This window comes from Blennius ocellaris, assembly GCF_963422515.1.
Source record: "Blennius ocellaris genome assembly, chromosome: 5".
NCBI classification, from domain to species: domain Eukaryota; kingdom Metazoa; phylum Chordata; class Actinopteri; order Blenniiformes; family Blenniidae; genus Blennius; species Blennius ocellaris.
Genome location: NC_137654.1, coordinates 6,594,155 through 6,615,191, shown reverse-complemented (window position 1 = coordinate 6,615,191; position 21,037 = coordinate 6,594,155). Strand labels below are relative to the sequence as shown.

General features: G+C 43.0%; 1 protein-coding gene across 1 annotated transcript in view; it reads left to right on the top strand.

Annotated features, from left to right (window-relative positions):
• Positions 1-2,143: 2,143 nt before the first annotated feature.
• klhdc8b (kelch domain containing 8B) overlaps positions 2,144-21,037 on the top strand; it is a gene marked incomplete at both ends in the record, with an annotated part of 260,212 nt that continues 241,318 nt past the window's right edge. The window contains one exon of the mRNA XM_080496190.1: positions 2,144-2,534. Within this exon, the coding sequence (XP_080352316.1) occupies positions 2,144-2,534 (391 nt within the window). The remainder of the gene's footprint in view (positions 2,535-21,037) is intronic.

Below are 21,037 nucleotides of genomic sequence, written 5' to 3'. Positions count from 1 at the left end.
TCACATTCACTTTTCAAGTCTTTTACGACTTGTGATCATTTCATCTATATATAAACCTTTTAAACTGCTTAACCCTTGTGTGGCGTTCAAAAAAACTTCCCTATGTGGCGTTCGTGGCCGTAAAATTAGATCAGAAGAATATTTTTTTAAACTTTTTTTTGCATAAATCTGTTAATCAACCTCAGTCCTGATGAAAACTACCAAATATTTAAAAAATATATATTTTTAATTAACCCTTTAAATGCCCATTTAGAAGATGAAGTCACTGATTTTGGGAGGGAAAAAGCACAGAATTGTAAAATTGTGTATTTTTCCCATATCAGTGACTAAAAAAAAGGAATACTTTTTGGGATCAGGACTCAGGTTGATTAACGGATTTATGTAAAAAAAAATTGGAAAAAAATATTTGTCTGATGTATTTTAACAGCTGTAAAGTGAGTGGATGAAAACAGCCACCAAAGGGAGTTTTTTTGAAAATCTGATTTTGCACAAAAACTAAATATGCTTCAAAGATAATTACATTACTAATCTTTGACATTTCCAAGACTGTAATAACATGTAAAAAAGATCCAATATCCGATCACATTTTATATTGAAAATGAGTCATTTTGTGTGTATATTTTCCCATTTCAGTGCCTTTATCTTCTAAATGGGCATTAAAAGGGTTCGTTTTTATTTTTATTTTTTAATATTTGGTAGTTTTGATCAGGACTGAAGTTGATTAACAGATTTATGCCAAAACATTTTGAAGAAATATTTATCTGATATATTTTTACAGGGGTCAAAGTTAGTGGATGAAAACAGCCACCAACGCCACATAAGGACGTTTTTTTTTGCCGACAGTGTATTATTGGCCGAGTGAAAAATGTAAAATCTAATTTTTAAATTGCATGTAAAAGTAAGCTTCCTCAGCAAAAATCATGCCATTTGAGCCAATACAGTGAAAGTTATGGTCAAATTAAGAGGAGAAATGACAACTAGTGGACGTTTTGTCCCCCCCAATGCCACACAAGGGTTAATTTTAGTGCTGTTTGAATACATTTGAGCTTTATCAAAGTCTTTATTTAAAAGCAGCTTGAAGTTTCTTCTAACCTCTACTTTTCTGGTTAAATATCATTTCAAATAACTGATGAGTTTGTGTTTGTAAAAATGTGAATATTGTTACTTTTTGTCAGTAAATATCAAGTAGATTTTTCAAATTAAACCCCAACTCTGCAAACTGACTGTCCATAAACCTGTAAACATGTGTTTGCATGCAACTGAATTCAAAACCAGTTAAAACTCTTAACCCTGGTTTTTTTGTGTGTCTTGACGTAGGTGTGATCGCCGCCACGGCCTCCGTCTCTGCAGAGCGTCCAGGGAGCGTCTGAGGGCGTCAGCTGGGAGTTCACGCTGCGAGTCCCCACGAGTCCCACCAGGATTTGGAGCTCCTGCAGTGACTTTGGTTTAAAGATTTCGGCTCAGCGAGTGAAGTTTCTTGCCGTGGATGTATCACTGGGGAGGACAGGGCGCCGAGGAGCAGGAGCAGACTTCTGTCTGCGCTTAATTGCTTGTTGTTTGAAGCTCTGAAACTCTTTGCTGTGTTGGATTATCGGAGCACCGGGAGAAGTTCAGCGTCCTCAACTCTCCCTCTCCCCGTCTTTGATCTCGCTACACCGTCCCACTTTCCCCCCCTCATTTCTCAGGTCCTCTTTTTGTAGGATTAAGCAGAACACGTTGGGATCCCCGTCTTCCCTCCCAACACTTTTGGATACTTCCTGAGGAATATATTCACACCGAAGCAACATTTCGGCGAGGGAGGTCAGCGGACCAGAGGGCAGATGGCCTCCTCGCTTGGAAAACACCAACAGCTGGATGAATAAAACATTTGTATAGCGAGGGAGTCGTGACATCTGGCAGCGGAGTGAGAATCTCTCCGCTGCTTCTTTCCACCCCGTTCATTTTTCATCTCTCGTGTGTTTCTGTGGACGCGGGAGTTCAGCCGGTCACGCACACGTGGAGTTTGAGCACCTCATTTTTTTTTCTCTCTCTCTCACTCGGTTTGCTGCCCCGCATCCCAGCCCTCCCTCCCTCCCTCCCTCCCTCCTCCCCCCGCCCCGGCTCGGTGTGTGATGGTGCGTCCCGTCGTCCCGGCCTTGAAGACATGCCCGTGCTGGAGATGGCGGTGAGTCCTGTCAAGTCCCTGTACTGGGAGCAGCTCCCCTCCATGTCGCAGCGCCGCGTCTACTGCGCCCCCGTCTGCCTGGAGGGTCTGCTGTACGTGCTGGGCGGCTGCAGCGAGACCGGCGCGCCCCTGGACAGCGCCGAGGTCCTGGACGTGGAGAGCCAGACCTGGAGCCAGCTGCCGCCGCTGCCCACGGCGCGGGCCGGCGCCTCGGCGGTGGCGCTCGGGGGCCAGGTGATGGTTCTGGGGGGCATGAACCAACAGCAGACCCCGCTGGCGTCCGTGGAGGTGTTCCATCCCGACGAGGGCAAGTGGGAGACCAGGGCCAGTCTGGGCCAGCCCTCCATGGGAGTCACCGCTGTGGAGAAAGGTAGGACCACAGGGTTTCTTTTTGGTGTGTGTGTGTGTGTGTGTGTGTGTCACTGAGCTCTGCTGCGGTGGGTTTCACGTGTGTGTCATTGAGCTCTGCTGCGGTGGGTTTCGTGTGTGTGTGTGTGTCACTGAACTCTGCTGCGGTGGGTCTTGTGTGTGTCACTGAGCTCTGCTGCGGTGGGTTTCATGTGTGTGTGTGTGTCACGGAGCTCTGCTGCGGTGGGTTTCTCACGTTGAACCTGGAGCACGGGGTGCTCTGACCTCACACAGTGACATCCAATCATGTCTCAGCAGCCATAACGAGGCCCAGCCGACCTGACAAGCTGAGGATCTCTGCCTTTTGCTAGAGAAGAGCCGTAGAGAAGCTGTTGTAGTTGTCGACTTGGGATGTGATGAAGTGGTGGATGAGGGTTTCAGCAGCGGAGAAAGAGAGTGATGTGTTGTTCAAAGGTGAGGTTTATTCCCAGATTACACATGCGAGTTGATGGCTGTGGAGCCGATGATTATTATGTCCAGTATGTAGTAGTTTAGTTGGAAGAAGTTTGGTATCCATGACTTTATGTCCCTCAGGCAACTGGTCAGGGGGGAGCAGGTTGTCGGGGCGATGGATTAGGTGAAACGCAGGCCATGTTTACCTGTGATACTACCAAGAGGGAGGATGAACGGGAGAGCAGGAGAGAAAATGCGAACAGCGAAATCCACCGTGTCCTTTGGTTGTGGTTGTGAGTATTTTCATGAAAACATGCTATCAGATTTATCCAACAAAACTTGGCTGCCTCTTGAGTTTCATCCAGCAGAATATCAGGAGCTCATTCAGGATCTGGTTCACTGCCTGGTTGATGGGCGATGCGTTCATGTGCATCACGTAACTCTGAATTTTCATTTTCTTTTTAAATTTGGTGGATGCAGCTTCTATTGAGGTGGGCTCAATAGTCTGGAATTTACAGTGTTTATTTTCTACTTTTGAATAGTGAGCCACACTGCATCTGTGGGCGGAGCAGCACAGCTGGGGATGTTGCTGCATGCTTAGGAAAATGTGCTCAATCATTTCTGCCACCTTTCACTGGCACTTTGCTGGAGGATAACTGACAACAGTAGTGAACAGCGGTTTTAAATTGCAGGTTTTTTTTTACCAAGAAGCATTTATATGTCACAGATTTTATTATTTTTCTTCCGTGTTTATTTAAAGTTCAGTTATGCAGTGTAATGCTAACAAAGGGTCATTGACATTTTCTATTAATAAAGAATTAGCTCATCCACTATTTTACCATATGAGAGGTGTTTATTTCTCTGTCCAGCTGGATTTCTTTTGTTTTGAAAAGCTGTCCGCAGTTTGTTTTGGAGGTTTAACCGACTCCCGTGCTTGTACAGCTTTTTCTCTTTTCCCTCTGGTGTTTTAAATACTTGGCGTTTGAACGTAGCCGAGCCTCATCAGTCACTGCAACACCTCATGTACCCTCATTAGGAAGTGATGAAGAGGAGTATTTGTAAGATAGCAGCAGCAGCAGCAACAAGCTGGATCCTCTGAAGTGACGAAGTTAACTAATTAGTTTTTCATTTTGGAAGAGGCTCCTTCCAAGTTATTTCACGAGCGAAAGTGTCTCCCGAGTGGAAGCCGTTCACTTGTGATTAAAGCCGAGTGGCGCTGAGATCAGCGGATGCTGGCGCTTAGCCTGCGGCTCAGGCTCCATAAATACAGCGCCGAAGAAGTCTGGGCGGATTTCTGATTATGTAAAACGGTCAGGGGGGGCTTATGGGGACGTCGGCCACACGTCTGCACAGAATGTCACAGAGTAGACGGCGCGGCAGAAACAGTCATCACTGCCTCCGCCGGATAAACACACCGGCCTTAATGCTCATTCCCCCGGCGTGCGGCGGCCGTCTGGAGCCGGGCCACGAGGAGCGGAGGCTGGTGACAACAGTGAGGGAGGGGGGGGGGGGGGGGGGGGGAGGAGGAGGAGGCAGGAAACACATCTGACTGCAGGCCATTAAATGGGAAAAGATGTATCTGCAGCAGAACGTCTGCAGGTATTTTAATGTTTACACTGATTGGAGGCAGAGAGGAGAAACAGACCACTTGTGAAAATGGTGCAGTTTCCTGTGTTTATAGCTCAGCGTGTGCAGGCCGTCCGCCGTCGGCCTGATAAACTGATGAATCAATATGACCTTTCACGGTAATGGAGACCGAGTGGGAGAATATCTCTGTGATGTGCACTTTTTATTCTGTGCACTGCAACGCTAACACAAAGATAAAGAGTCAGAACGCCGCCGCTGAGAAGTTTGATCCTAAAGCGGGTTTTGCTGTGAACTCTTATAAATTGTGCAGAGAGAAATTTAACCGGATGAATTCCTCATGCCAACCAGGGAGTTTTCTTTGTACAGAAAAAAAAGGTATTGATATTAATACCAGGTTGTACTGCTTTCGCTTTGTTGCTTTGTCAAATGGTGCAACTTTAACTTCAGTCTTTTATAATGAAACATCGAAATATATGTTGATCCGTCTTCTATACTTCATCCAGTCTTACCTTTCAGGACTGGATGTGATCCTCCAGACTGGGTGAAAGCAGATACACCAGATCAGAGACTGACAGAAATGGCCTCTAACATGAGCCTGGATATACAATCTTCCTGCACTTCCTGTGAAAAGGATGAAAATGGATGTTTATTTCCTTGACAGTTTGCAACTTCACCTCCTCGGTATTGAAAGCAGCAAGAGAATATTACTTTAACCGGAGCCACACGCTTTGCAGTTGACACTTGACAGTGACACTTGAGTCTGGAGCTGGAGGGTTTCTGTTTGACCTGAACTGATTTCCTCCAGACCTGGACTCAAATGTAGACGTTTCACTCAATAAACTACACCTGGATCCTTCTAAAGAGTTCATGTTGCCGTCATTAGGATGGGTTTCTCCAAATGACAGTTGAAACTCAGAAGTGAGGCTGGAGGAGGTCAGGGAAATGTGCTCCTATCCAGAGGTTTGAGTCCCATCATGGGACGACACTGGTGGATCTTGAGCAAAGCTTTTCAGCTCCGATCTCAAGTGTAATTTACCGACGACATGAAACGGGCTTCAGCGTTTGGTTGGCGAGCCGTAAACCTCGGTCACTCACACACTGGGCTCACGGCTCTCCTACTTGTAGACTTGTTGCACCTTTGAAGAGGGGCTGGCTGAGGCTTGACTGGCTCATCACTGCCCCCAAATGGTGGGGAGCCACATTGCAGTCCCGTGGCCCTCGCTGCTCACAAGGGCAGAACGAAAAGTTTTTTTCACAGGCCAGAAGGTGGCGCTCAAACTATTGGCGGTTCAATTGTGGAGAATCACTGATTTTGTCCGACTATGATTGGTTAGATGCAGAAAAAGGATTTCATTGTGGGTATCTTCTCTTATGAGTGAGTTTCTGGGCCACATCTCATCTGTTTGAAAAGAAGAAATGTATCACCTGGAGATGAAATATGTTCTATACAACAAAACACCTTAAAGGAGTTTGATATACATTCTTACCTTGGTTTTCTTGACCTCGGTTATCTAGATCTGTGTCGTGCATCACGTGTAGGGCCGCGACAAACTATTATCTTGAGAGCTGACGGATCAGATTATACGTAAATTGAATGTAAAACATACAGCTTATCACACCAGCATGAAGCTGCTCTTATATAACCATCATTAGTTTTCATCTTGAAGTGTTTAAGGTATATGCTAACTAAAAATAAACACAATTAAGATGATGGTTCTTTAAACCTTTAATGAAATATGCTTGTGGCAACAAACACTTGTTTAACTGTGTAGAATAAAGTGCACATAAAGAAAATCCGCTCCGATGGGGTGGAGTTTGCAGGGATGTACGACTGGTTGTACTTTTTCAACACTGAAACATAGCGTTGGCAAACATTAGCGTTACCACATTTCCTATTCAAACACATCACTGTTGTAACGTAGCAGAAAAGACATGAAATCTGTGTTCTCAGAGCGGTTAATGAATCAAATCGTCATCGCTAATGTTAACGTTTACAGCTATATGAGTAGGTAGTAAGTTAGTGCTCTATTTACGCTAATATTAGCAGCTAACTAGCCAGTTTGCTTGTCGAGACGACGCTTCCTTTTCATTGTCGTCATAAGACACAACGTGCTTCTTTTTACCTGCTTCTTCTGGTTTTAAGCAACGTTGTTTTTATGAAAACGTCTCAGCAAGGCTTAACAATGTACGAATAAAAAACTGTGATTAGAGTTAAGTGCGCAAAAGATGTGCTGATGGAAGTGAAGCATTTTTCAAAATAAAACTTTTGATTCTGTCTTTGTGGCCCGACACCAAACGACGGGGTGGAAGGAGACTCCTGCTATAAACTATACATATAAAAAAAAAAACCACTGCATTGAACACTGCATTGGTACATGCACAAATGTTTTTTTTTGTCCAATTAAAAGTTTAAAAGGATTAACACGCTGTTGTTGAACATGTAGTAATAAAAAAAGTTTGGCCACTGCTGCAATGCTGCTCTCACTACTTGACCTTCACTCTACACTGGAATGGATGGAAGGCTGTCTGCTTGCCGAGCTTCTGCAGCAGTGGCACTTGTTTGGAGATTCAACAGGAACTGAAAGAAAAGCACAGCGAGGACATTGCCAAAGACAAAACAACAACAAAAAACAAAGAGCAGGGGACGCCCACGCTATTGCTGTCAGCTATTTTATCGATTTAGCTTTCTCAATCAGGATCTATATCAACAAATGAGACGGCTGCTTTGGTTTTGTCTCTCATGAAATGTCTTTGTCAATGCTTAAACTGGAAGATTGACCGTCGTAGAAAATCAATGAGGGATTAGAGCCTCGCTCACGCGTTCTCCACTATACATGAGTGAATAAAATACACTGAATATCAGCAGTCTGCTACACTTTCAAGCTGCATCAGTCAGATATTGTTTGTTTTCAGTCATATTCCATTGGCCTGTGCATTAGAGACACACTCGTCGTAGTTAATCTCCAGGTTTTGTTGAAATTCAATATTTATATTGACCAACGAGCGCGACAATGGTTTCCGGTGGTTGTGTCCTCGTGCGCTCAGCGGTGTGTAGTAATGAGCGCTGAGCTGAAACATACTTTCACTTCCAAACTGGTGGAGCAGAAGACTTGTAGAACCCTGCAGACAAAACGCTTCCTTAAGTGGTTGCTGTAACACTCATTAGAGGAAAAAAACTCCCTTGGGGAGAAAAGTTGAACATTAATGGCTTCCACCAGGGCAGTGGATGACGCTCAGGAATGTTTCCCTCCGTCGACGATACACCGAGGAAACATAAACACACACAGAGAAAAAGGGCTGATTTATATCGGTTTTCCTTCTTTCATTCACTCATCTTTCCTGTCATTATACAAAGAAAAGGGGTTTATTGTACTGTAGTTATCTATGGACCCATGCTCTTATTTTTATTATTTTTTTACTTTATTTTTATTTATTTTTTAATAATAAACATGAACATGAGAAATCACGTTCCAGAACCTTCCTCGACAGCAAGACAGCATATACATGACAATGTAAGAAAAATAACAATAATAGCACTATGACAACAGAACCGATATGAGACAAATACATAAAAAGATGGGCAATTAAGACATTACCGTATCGTGTAGGTGACCAATCAGTTCGACAGGTATTTTTCTATAGGTAACCATTTTCTCATGAAGATCTCAGACTTCAGCTGTAGTTTTGCCGTTAAAGCCTCCATTCCATACGCCTCTCTCACTTTTTGTCTCCATTGTCCCTGTTGGTGGCTGTGAATTCCTCCACTTTATTGTCACCATTTTCCTTGCAGTCATCAATAGTATATGTAACAGGTGCTTTAGATTTTTTGTAAACTTGTTCTCGGGAGTCAAATCAAGAAGAAACTGGCCTGGCGTGTACGGTACATCGACTCCCAGAACCTTCTCTAACTCTTATCTTCACACCCCTCCAGAAAAGAGTCAAAATTGGGCAATCCCAGAATGTATGTGAGCGATCGCCAACCATTCCACATCCTCTCCAACACTTTCTTTCATTCGGATGGTCAACAAATTTAGAAACCACCAAAGGTGTGTTAAAGAACCTTATCTTCGTCTTCCAATCGAACTCTTTCCACGTGTTTCTATTGATTCCTTTATGACAGCCACTACAAGTTGTTTCCCACTCTCCATCCTCTATTATAATATTCAGTTCCAGCTCCCATATATTTTTAATGTAGTGAGTATTGTCTGATGTGTCCAATAGCAGGTTTCTATATAAATGGGAAACATGATTTTTGTTTGGTAGATAGTGTCTTACTATATTTATCAGGTAAGTTTCAACATTTGATGGGGTAGTTTTAATTGTATTCCAATTGTTATGGTTTGTAATATAGTGTCTAATCTGAAAGTAACGGAACATTGGACCCATGCTCTTGTTAAATGTGAGATTGAGGCTCATGCCTCAACATTTAATGTGTGTATCCAGTTAACTGTGTGAAGGTCAGGCCTGTCAGTTATTGGCTGTTTTCGCCTGCTGGCGTGAGCCGCGGTGAGAACTACTTCGTAGTATGTGACGAGGCCAAGTTCCTCCACCACCCTGATCCATTCCTCACAGCTGCATGTGACGCCTGCGAACGCGTTGCAGTCCCACTGTCGGGCAGCGTTTCAGCCGTTTGAAGCCAACTTGGGAGTGAGCGCTGTGCAGAGCTCTGCACGCCGCTGCCTCTCGCCTGCGGCGGAGTCCCGCGAGACTCCCGTCTCACCGCGTGCCCTTAAGCCAGACGGAATTTCAATGAGACCCAGTGTGCAGTTGATGAAGGTCAAGAGAGACGACGACGAGCATTTCCTCCATAGTTGGTGGCCTTCTAATACCCAACTGGTTCATTGGAATAATCTTCCTCACACTGTTCTATCGTTCACATGGTTCTGAGCACAATATGGCGTCACAGTCACACTCAACGGCTTCATATCTTCCTGTGCATTGAGTTCAATACATCCAAGGCTTCGCCTGTTCGTTCTGGTGTTCCACAGGGTTCTGTGTTTGGTCCCTTGCTCCTCATCCTCATCATCATCATCATCAATCCATCAATCCATCAATCAATCCATCATCATCATCATCATCATCCTTCTACATCAGTTTTTTTTCAACCTTTTTGAGCCAAGGCACACTTTATTCTTTGGAAAAATCTCGAGTAACAATATAAAGTCATTCTCATCAAAGTTTTATCAACACGAATCAAAGAAATACAGAAAAAAGGTATTTACCAATTTCTTTTTTTATTCTGACTCCCTCAGTATGAAACCTGGACCTGATGGATGAAGAGCTGAGATCCTGGTTCACATTCTTCCTTTTCAAAAACTTCTCCATCACTGTCACTGACACAGTACTTTGATACAAGATGGGAGCAGCCGCAGGTGGTGGTGATTAATGAGCCTGACGTCTTTCAGTTTCGATTTCACCAGCAAAGTTCTGTGCTGCCATGTATTGGCGAAGAGTATTTATGCATGATTACTCTGCAACGCACAACTGTTTTTTAGAAAAAAATTTGAAATTGCATAATTTCCCATGGCACACCTGACAAGATCTCGCGGAACACCAGTGTGCTGCGGCACAGTGGTTGAAAATCACTGTTCTACATCAGTTTCCATTGCTACACAGATGAAACTCAGCTACGGTGCCTTTAGATTTCAGACTCCAATAGCTGGTTTGAAGCAAATGTTTCTGTGTGAGTTTGAGTTGGCAGGTACTCACACGCTCACAATTCACTGAGAGTGTGTGACATGTGGTCTGTCTTCACTTTCCCTCAACACAGACGGCGACAGCAGGCCAGTCTTAGTGTCCATGTGGGGAAGAGCGTTGCTGCTAACTGCTCCTCCTACGTGTGAGTTGATGCATTTGAAGTAGATGAGAAGTCTTGAGATGAAGCTTCCCGAAACATCCAGTTTATCCTGAATTACTAATCTCACCCAGCAGAACTCCCACGCTCGTCGTGCCTTACAGTGTTTACATCTTCCTACAGGTCCTCTCAAGCTGTCAAGACGAGTGTGTTTGCATGAGAGCGTGTGTGAGGAGACGTGGTGAAGGGAGGGATGTTTACCGTGCCGTGAGCTTTGGATTATTCTAGTGTCGCATATAATCTGCTCTGCAGGCCCTGCAGAATCCGGATTTATTTCAGTTTTATTCATATAGTGCCAATTACGACACGTCCAACCATCCCAAGGCGCTAAGCATCGTAATTCAATGTGGAATGAAATTCCACATGAACAAGCAGTGACTGAGAGGTTTCATTATACAGGGAAATAAACTAACAAACTGTGACAGAGAAAATCATCAGATTATGGTTTTCCTTCAATCTCTGGAGCTGCCCTGCAGTGGCTCCATGAAGCTTTCACTAAATTAAACGTGAATAAACGGTGACCTCAATTTGATTACATTTTTTACAGAGTAGAGTCATTTTAAAACGGACTCTTTGCGAAAAGGGGTTTAAAAAAACGCATCATTAAGGTGGGAAAAATGGCTAAAATCACAAGAAATTGGGAAAACTGCTTAAAAATTACTATAATTTGTAAAAGAAAATAAAGCTTAAAATAGGTAAACATTTTTAAAAAGTAAAAAAAGAAATAGTCAGCTAAAATGTCAAATGTTACAAAAATTGAAGTGTGTAACTGCAAAATCAGATACAAAAACACTGAAACTTCATAAATGCAACACAAGATATAGGTTTTGTACTTATAGAATGTTGAGAAGCCGCGTCTGCCTGATTTTAAAGGTTCGACGTGTTTTGCGGCAAATCAACTTTGCAGATCAAGTAGATTTGGTGTAAAATGACAGGAGAGCGTCTGTCATGGTCATGAAGGTTGCAGACAGAAGTGAAGATCTAAATCTCAGTGGAGTCGACAAAAGATGAGCCTTGCAGCTTCACCTCGCTGGGAGAAACACTAACTTATCCTTCAAGTCCAGAAGCAACGATTGTCACAATACCGTATTTTCCGCCCTATAAGGCGCACCTAAATACCTCAAATTTTCTCAAAAGCTGCCAGTGCGCCTTATATATGGACGATTGTTCTACTCAAGACTGCTATTTGACAGCTGAACAACCAGAAGCTTTTATTTTGACAACTCTAACTCCAACCGGATCTTCAGAGCGGACGACACTCCGCACAACACCTTCATCACTCATGGTTGCACACCAACATTCTAACAAACCAAAATAAACTAGATGAAATAATGACTCCCTAAACTGGGGAACAAAAACACATAAACACAATCAACACAACACCAAGCCCAACAACAACCCACAATAACCTCCAACAACACAAAACATGAATTTGTCGCTGCAAGGCATGATGGGACATCCTGAGCTCCTCAGTGCAGCCGATAGAAACTCCCATAATTCATTGCAGCTGTTTGTGGTGTTTTAAATACAATTATTGGGGGTTATATTTGGTTTGTGGTGTCGTAATAATTGTGTTGTGTTTTTGTTGCTTAGTTCATGTAGTTTAGTTTATTATTATTATTATTATTACCGGTAGTTGTAAGTTGTCAACCAGTAGTGAAGAAGGTTTTGTGTGTAGTGTCGTCCTGGCATAGGCTGCAGGTAGGACTTTCAAAATAATGTGTGTGCTCCTCTCTGAGTGTTAGAATCAGTGGAAAATGTAACCTAATGGCTTTGAGCTATAAAGGTTGCTGACCACTGGTCTATTCCATGCGCCTTATATATGAATGAAGTTGTAAATTATGTCAATCAATGTAGGTGCGCCTTATAACCCGGTGCGCCTTATAGGGCAGAAAATACGGTATACAGGCCTTGCGGAAAACACCTCAGCAAGTGTTTTAGTGATTCAGTGGTCAAGGCTGCAGTTTTTATGTTCCTTCTGTACGTACTTGAGTTTTTCCTTTGGTTTCCCTCCAGTTTCAGTTGTCTTTTGGTAAAACCATCTTCTGAAACGACTAAATCCTTGACAGCCTGGTGCCAAATGTCCTTTTTTTTTTTGTTTTGCTTTATATATACAGGTACATCAATGTCGGTTGTGCTTTTCAACTACCACAATGAATCTGTGTTCTCATGACTCCTTTAGTCCCATAACTTGAACTGTAATTTGATTTTCACCAATAACAAGAAGGCATAATAAGAAAACACGGAAACACCCCTCCTCTCATTTTAACACTGCATTTTGGGGAATATTCACAATAAGTGCAGTTTTTCCAAACTTGATGTAAGTTTAGTTTACGTGCAGCTGATCTTGTTTTATATAACAACGATTCAGTGCATCAGGCCAGTTCCTGCGCTGGATGACCTTACTCCACTCTGAAGGTCAAGACTTCAGACAAAACCTCTGATAGCAAACGAAGGCAATCTCAGGGTTTCTGACACTTTGCAGCGCCGAGCTGCGGGGCAGGTTGGAGGATGTGGCACAACATGTTCAACGTGTCAAGTCCACCTCGTCTTTGCTTAGTGACGTTTAATCGGTGTACGGTCAACATTGTCCCCTTTATGGTGCTCAACATGATTTATAGAAACACATTGAAGTCTTCCACTGCAGCGTTTTCACCTCCACAAGTTCTGATAACAAGATCAACGACCCGGACACAAATTCTTTCTAACCCATAAAGATTTAAGGAGTGTGAAGCTTCTTTCTCGAGGGTGAGCGCTCTTTAGCGTGTTGTGTTGCTGCAGCAGTGTGCAGCCTCATCCCTCGGATCAGACCCGACCTGCTCAGTACTGCTTGATCACATCTGGATCGGTTTGTTGACCAGAGAGGACGGAGCTGAGACACACTTGACATGTCCCGGCCTTCTTGAGCTGCCCGAGACGATTCCTCTCTGCTGCGTGACCTTTTCCTCTTCCCGTCTGTTTCTTCTCCTCTCCTCACATCTTGTTCCCGCCACTCTTGAACCCTTCGACCCTCCTTTTCATTGGCCTGTCCTCTCGTCCCATGTTCGTCCTTCTTTCTGTCCTCTGCTTTTCCTTCTAGTTTCCTTTTTCCGTTTGAACCTCTTCTTACTTTTTGTGTCCTCTCCTATTTCCTGCACTATTCTCTCCCGTTATACCCTTTATTGTCCTCCTCTGTTGTTTTTCTTCTCATCTTTTTTCTGTCCTGTCCTTTTGTTTTCTCTTCGACTTCAGTTCGTTTCTCCTTGTACTCGTACTGTCTTTCTTTTTTGTCCTTCTCTTCGCCCCCCTCGTGTCCTGCCTCCTCTATTCGTGTTTCTATTCTCATCCCATCGCATTCTGTCTTTTTTTTCGTCTCCTCTCCTTCTCTTCTTTCATGTTTTCTCCCCTTCGTCCTCCCGTCTTTCATGTCTCATGTTCTCTCCTCTCTTTGCACATCCTGTCCTCTTCATCACTGCTCTCTCTTTTCATGTCGTGTCCTCGCCTCCCTTCCGCTTCTCTTTGTTGCCACGTCTTCCTTCATGTCCTCTCTTCCTTTCTCATGCCGTCTCCTCTCATTTTCTGCCCCGTCCTCTCTTTCATGTCCTCTCCTTTTGTGGCCCGTTCTCTTTTCGCCGTACTCTAATCTGACCGTCTCTGCTTGGATCCTCCCGCTCGCTGTTCCTCTGTCCGCCTCCTTCGCTCGCTCTGCATTTGAGAGTCGGATCCGTCCAGTGAGCGTCACTGTTGCCTGGCAACAAGTGTGTGAGTGCCGTGTTTGTTTTTAGCCTGATCAGACGGAGCGAAGCTGATTAGCTGCGATCGTGTGTCTGCGCGTCGTCGTCTCGGGCCGCAGACGCAGCGGGGGGGTTTTGTTAATGTAACACGGAACACGTTTTCATCGTTCCTGCCTCTTTGTGCTTCATTCAATGAAACCGACGTGTGTATTTGGTGTTTCTCTCTCTCATTGCTATGGAGGGCTGCCATGTGGTTTTGAGGTTCAGGTTACGATTACATTTCCTAAGGTTAGAGTTAGGATCAGTACTATTGTCATGATAATGATGATAGAAAGTCAAAGACAATGGCTGGACTAACACATGCCTCATTAAAATGGGAACCGCGTGGAAAGTGGAAAGTTTTTTGTGCGGGTATCTGGATTTTGGTTAAATTTGAAGCTCACATATTGAGCAAAATTCACTTTGTCATGGCTTTCTAGCAGCAGCAGCAGCAGCAGCAGCAGCAGCAGCAGCAGCAGCAGCAGCAGCAGCAGGTGTCTCCACAGCCTGTGTGTGAGGCACCACAAGTGAAGAAAGTCTGTCGTCTCCCTCACTTGCCTGCTCCACTTCATAGTGACTGTGCACTCATACATGTGAATCAGAGATGTTCCCCTCGTGACATCATGTGAGGAAATAACCACTCCCCCAGGTAGTGGTACTCACTTTGACCCTCCCACAGGTAGATTAAAAACTTCCCAAAGTTCAGGACCAAGGCTGGATTTGGGGAAATACACTTTGAGTATGATGTGAAATCGATGGATAAACTGTACAATACAGGACCTGTAAGGTTGGAATTCAGTGTTTGAGTTTGGGGTGAGATTAAGGCTGGAGCCAGATCCCAGTCTAGACTGACTAGTTGTTTAAGAATGAGGTGAGGCTCAGCTTAGGTCCAGGTCTGGTTATGGTTAAAGCCAAGGACACAGTGAAGAGCCAAGATTCAGGGATGAGTTTATCTCGAGTTGGAGAATAAATACTGTGTTTGGGTAAGCAGAAACCTTTAAAATCAAAGTTTAAGCACAAAGTTCAGTGTTTGCATTTTCACATTTCTCAACACTTTCGTAGACTGTTGATAGTTTAGTCTTAAAGTTATAGGAAGAAATACAGAACTTAGTTTTACTCACATGAACCAGCACAGGGTCATTTGAGAAAAACAGATTATCTTAAAAAAAAAAAAAGAAGTTGATTCTCCAGTTGTTCTTCACTCCATTTCTTGTCCAGTTCCAACACAAACCATTTAGCGGAAGTCTCTCGTTGCTCTGTTTTGCTTTATTTTCCCATGGTTTCATCCATTATCTCCCTCTGCAGCGTTCGTCCTTCGCGCCAACACAGAATCCTCCAATAAGTCACTTTTTAATTGCTCGCTAGAAAACTCCTCACAAGTGTCACAGTGGCGCTGCGTTGACAAGTGTCATTTCCCTCGTTGCCTCGGTGTGTGATTAATGGCCGCCGGCCTGTCGTCGCTCAGTGCAGCCCGTCTGTCCGTCAGTTATCCGCCAGAGTGGAAAACAACGGTTCTGCAGGGTCGTCGGCCTGGTGATGGATGTGAAGCACGTTTCTATGAGGCAGAGGATAGAGGCTCGCTTTAAAGTGCTGGAGGAAGCTTTTCTTCAGGGAGGAAAAAAGAAAGAGGTGTGAAGTTGGTTACAAACAAAATCCCAAGAAGCCCTCCTCCTCCTCCTCTTCCTCCTCCTCCTCCTCCTCCTCCTCCTCCTCCTCCTCCTCCTCCTCCTCCTCAAAGACATAAAAAGGTTGAAAGACATTTTTTTTCTTCTCTTCCTCTTTAATCCGCCACAGCGCTTCACCTCCCATCCCTAGAATTTAGACAAATATTATTCTGCTTTCGATGTTCCCTCTGCAAAGTCCACACTTTAAGACGGCGTGTGCGTTTTCTCAGAAACAACCTGCGATGACCTACTTTCTGGTGCCGCCGAGCTCGGCCATGCATTATGCAGGAGTGAGTTCTGCTCCGAGCGGCGCAGACGTAACACACGCCAAACCACGGATTTCTGATATGTCAGGAAAAATGGCAGGTAAAATACCTTAAATTTTGGGAGAGATTATTTAGATCTTGAGTTTTGCTTGTCGGCTGTTCAAACAGCTCATCAAGACGAACGTCAACGTTGTTGAACCAATCATGACTCTGTCTGTGTTTCTCAAAGCTTTTATTTCATTTTTTGTCACATTTGATTGTTTCTTTTTTTTCCATAATGTTACAACTTTTATAAGTTCTTGTTTCTCTTATTTATCCCTTTAGAATTAGGGTCACGTTTTGATTTTGTTAGTTTGCAACAATTGGTAATGAACTCAAACTTGATGTGCCGACAAGTAAAGTCACGTGCTCATTTCCAGTCAGTCACAATTTGATTATCGGCCAAAACCGATATTTACATTGCTTTTGCTATACTGCAAATACAGTCATAATATATTATTGGAGCAACTAAGTTGTCGAAAGCTAAAACTTCATTGGAAGAAGCTTTGCTGAGTTTGAATTATTATAAGAGTCACTTATAAAATCTAAAGGTTTCTAAGAATAATGCAAGAACATATTTTAACAGTATTCAGCCACAACAGAAAAAAAGTCACAACTGGAGGTGTTGTATGATTAACTAAAACTTCAGCATTGTGTTTCTCCAATGAATGAATATGGCCACTTGACCTGTTTTTGGTGAGTCATCTGCAAAGAACTGTTATTTTAGAGACACTCATTATTATGACTTTGCTTTTCATTTTCAAATGATTTCCTTAAAGCTGCTTCAGAAATTGAATTTCCATCCATTAATGTAATAAGTTATTTAATTGCAGGAAAACTATTGCAATGCTTGCTCACATGATGACGGTATTTTGTTGGATACATTTTAATTTGGATAAAATCCAAAGTAAGTGAGAAGGAGAGAAGGCTCTCTTTATCGGTTTGTTTTCCTTCAGTCCAAAAAACAAACATTTCAGGTCAGTTGTTGAGTCCAGTGTGTACCCAGACTCCTCCCTGGTTGACGCTCCTCATAAAAGCAGCACAGGAGATTTATGGGTGACGGGATCATGACAGAGGTGCAGATGGATTCCCTGACAGGCAGAATAACAAGAGGCTACAGCTTCCTGTCTCTTTGGAGCCGATGTTGATAAGATTCTTAAATCATTCACTGAAAAGCAGCACATTTTCCTTTTCAATGGTTCCAATAAATATTGCATTATCTTTATAACACCGGATGTTGTTTAGGATTATTCTTGTTGTGGTATTTTGTAAACATAATAATGAAGGTGAATCCACTTTGTGCTTGTATGTCTTTCTACTTGCGTTCATGTTATTCTGCTGACTCGTCACTGGACCTCTCCTCCTGAGCAAAGAAGCTTTTTTTTTAATCTCATTTTGCTTTCTGTACATTTTCCAGTACCAAAAGGTTCACATACTGGCACTGTACTAGAACTTAAGCTTGTATTTTATACTCACTGGGCTCATTACAGTCTATTTTTTTGACACTCAACCCAACAGGCACACCATGGCAGGAGGACACGACACACAAAACCCTCTTCACTCCTGGTTGCCAACTTACAACTAATAAACTAAACTAGGTGAACTAACTCACTACATGAACTAAGCAACAAAAACACCACACAACCATTACCAACACTACAACCCTAATGTAACCCCCAATAATGATGCATTGCACCTATCAGCTCTGCATGATTAGGTAAAATAGCGGCTATATGCCGCCATTTTCCTTTTAGAACCATGAGCATGAGTTGTGTGGCTTTCAATGTCATTCAGTTGTTGTGTAACCCACTATTATTCCCTCTGTCGCTGAGAGCATTAGCATGAAACATCGTTCCTCCACACAGTGAGGCTCTAGGAGCTGCTGACCACTGATCTAGACCCAAAAAAAGCAACACTGACTTTAGATTTTGTGAATCAAAACTTCGGTGTCTTCCCTCTCAGTCATCTGACGAAGTCCAGATTCATTTGCATGACATTCTGTGTTTTTAAATTGAGAGATGCCATTGAGCTCTGCGGTGCAAACAGACGACCAGAACTTCTGAACCAGCCAGCCGATAATGAAGAGGAAGACGTGGTTACTACTTCCTAGTTTTGGACAAATCACACATAAAGCTAATGGTATACTCAAAAGTTGCCAAAATGGCATATTTACGTGGAATGAAATCACAAAATATTAAATACGTGGAAACGCGTACACATGCATGTTGTCACAATACCAGTACTTTGTATACATTGATGTACATTGATAGTGACTGTATGGGGGGATTCATTGCTTCACTCAACAAGGTAAGAACAACAATACATTATCAAAACAAATCCTGTCACAGGAGAAACATGTTTACCAAAGATAATCACAGAACGACTCGGAAGCTGTTGGGTAGGAAATGGTGCCTGAGTGTTGATTGCATGTCGCTCTGCAGAAAGCAGCACAATCCCATCCATTGTCTGTTTCATGACTGACTGACCGTTTCACTTCTCTATCAACTCGTATTGATTCAGAATATTTCCAATGCAGATATGATAGTGAATTAACCAATAAGGCTCTCTAAAACGGCCCAACCGGTTTAACGTTCAACTTAAAGAGTTTCCGTCTGGTTGATAATCTGCTGATCCATCTCTTGTGTTTTTCACAATATTTCAAAATGAGGTATTTGTTGGCGTGTGGCTGCTGCAAACTTTGAGCACAACTGAGTGACTTCAGTTCTATTATTTATACCCAGACTTGGAGTAATGTATTGTTCCTTTGAGGATAACATGATGCAGCACTTTGTGACTTATGTTAGTTTAAAAGTCACCCATGTTTATTCTTATAAATTTGGAATCTTGTTTTTTTTTGTAGCACTTTTGTATTTTAAGTGAAAACCTCATGAACACTTGTGCAAATCTAAAGTTGTTGTGTTGACATGGACCTTAAAATCAGAATAACTTCACACTTCCCGTTATCTTTGTGTACAGCTGAGGTGTTTGGTGTGTTTACTGAAACAGGAAACTGTTAGAGTTTCATGATATCAGGTAAACACGAGTTCTATTTACACACATGAGTTATTTTCCAAAAGGTCTGTATTTCTTTGCTAAAAAGTGCTTTGAAAAAAGCACAACTAAAGTGGGAACACTAGCTAAAGCTGCAAGAAATCGGAAAAAAATGCAAAAACAGTTTTAAAAAACTAAAATGAGTAGTTTTAAAATAAAGGTTTAATAATGGTGTGAGGTTCCAAGGCGGACACCCCGACTCGGGATGTGGCCGGCGGGTGTTGGGAGAGAGGATGCGGCAAGGATACGAGGGCAAACTGTGCTTTTCCAAGATTTACCTTGATTTATTTTACATTTTCTTTTTACAATCAATCAAACTCTTTTCACTTTCAGCCTCACAACAGGCCAGCAGACACAGACTCATCTACTCAGTCTCTCAGTCCTCTCAACACTGACAGCGGGCCTCTTTAAAGGCCCAGCCCCACCCTGAGGTGCGCCAATCAGAACGTTCTGGGCTGACACAACCGTCGAAGGGGTGTTTAACTGATCCGAAATTAACCCCACCAAAGAAATATATGAATAAAGTACACATCCATCAAACAAGCATAATTATATACAAAATATATACCGTAAATTCCGGACTGTAAGCCGCTACTTTCCCCCCACACTTTGAACACTGCGGCTTTTACTACGGTGCGCTCATACATGTTTGTTTTTTTTTAGTGGCGAAAAAGATTTTGCCTAGTAACCGTAGACCAATCAAATGAATGAGTAGTTCACAGAGGTCCAATGAAATAGTTTGATCGATCAAGCGCACTTTATCATTGCAAATCAGTCATTTGTACTCCCCCTCATCAACATGGAAAATAATGGAAGAAAAGCATGTGATGCGGCTTTTCAGTTAAAGGCGATCAATCTGGCGGTTGAAGAAGGAAATCGAGCTGCAGCACGTAATCTGGCCGTGTCAAAACATCCACCATCACCAACGGGTTTGGAAAGGCTGGACTGCTGCGTGATGAAGAGGATGGACTGCTGCGTGATGAAGAGGACGGCGTGCGTTCAAGTGACGGCGACAACGAAGAGGCTGAAGTGAGCGACGAGATCCTGAGGCTGTTTAATTCAGACACTGAATTAGAGGACTTTGATGGTTTCAGTGCGCAGGAGGAAGATGAAGACCATCATTGACTTTTCCCGGTAGGCTGCAGTATACGCTATATATTTTTACCAGTCGTTATGGAGCTATCTCCTAGTAGAATGTTGTTCATGCACTGTTAAGTAAAAAGGCATAAGCAACGTAGTTTGTGTGTTACCGATACCTACGTATATTTACAGGCATTGTTCGAAAAAATCTGCAATATGTACGGTATTTGTTTATGTTACCATGCTGATTAAAGTAAAAGTTAAAAAATCCTCTGGTGTAATATCTTTCTGTGTAAATATCTCATATTATAAACGTGTTTTTGGTTCTCTGTTGAGACATAAAAGTGAAAAGAATAGATGTTGTGCTTTAGCTTTCTGTTTGACGGGTGACGTGACCCGCTCCACTCTTTTCACTTTTATGTCTTAATAGAGAGAACAAAAACACGTTGACAATAGTAAGAAGACACAATGAACTTTTTTGAGCTAATATCTCATATTACAACGTGGGACACATGCGGCTTTAAATCCGGTGTGACTTGTACAAGAACAAAATGTATTTTCTTTCTAAAATTAGAGCATGCGGCTTTTAATCAGGTGCGCTCTGTGGTCCGGAATTTACGGTACCTTATATTACCGTGATACATCACCAATTCCCCACTATACATATTTACACCCAAAAATGCAAACAGTGCACCCCTACACCCAGTGGACTGTTCCACCTGCCGTCTGCCCACTGAAATGCAGCTCCTTCAGCGGCGCGCGCTCCGCCGAGGACCAGG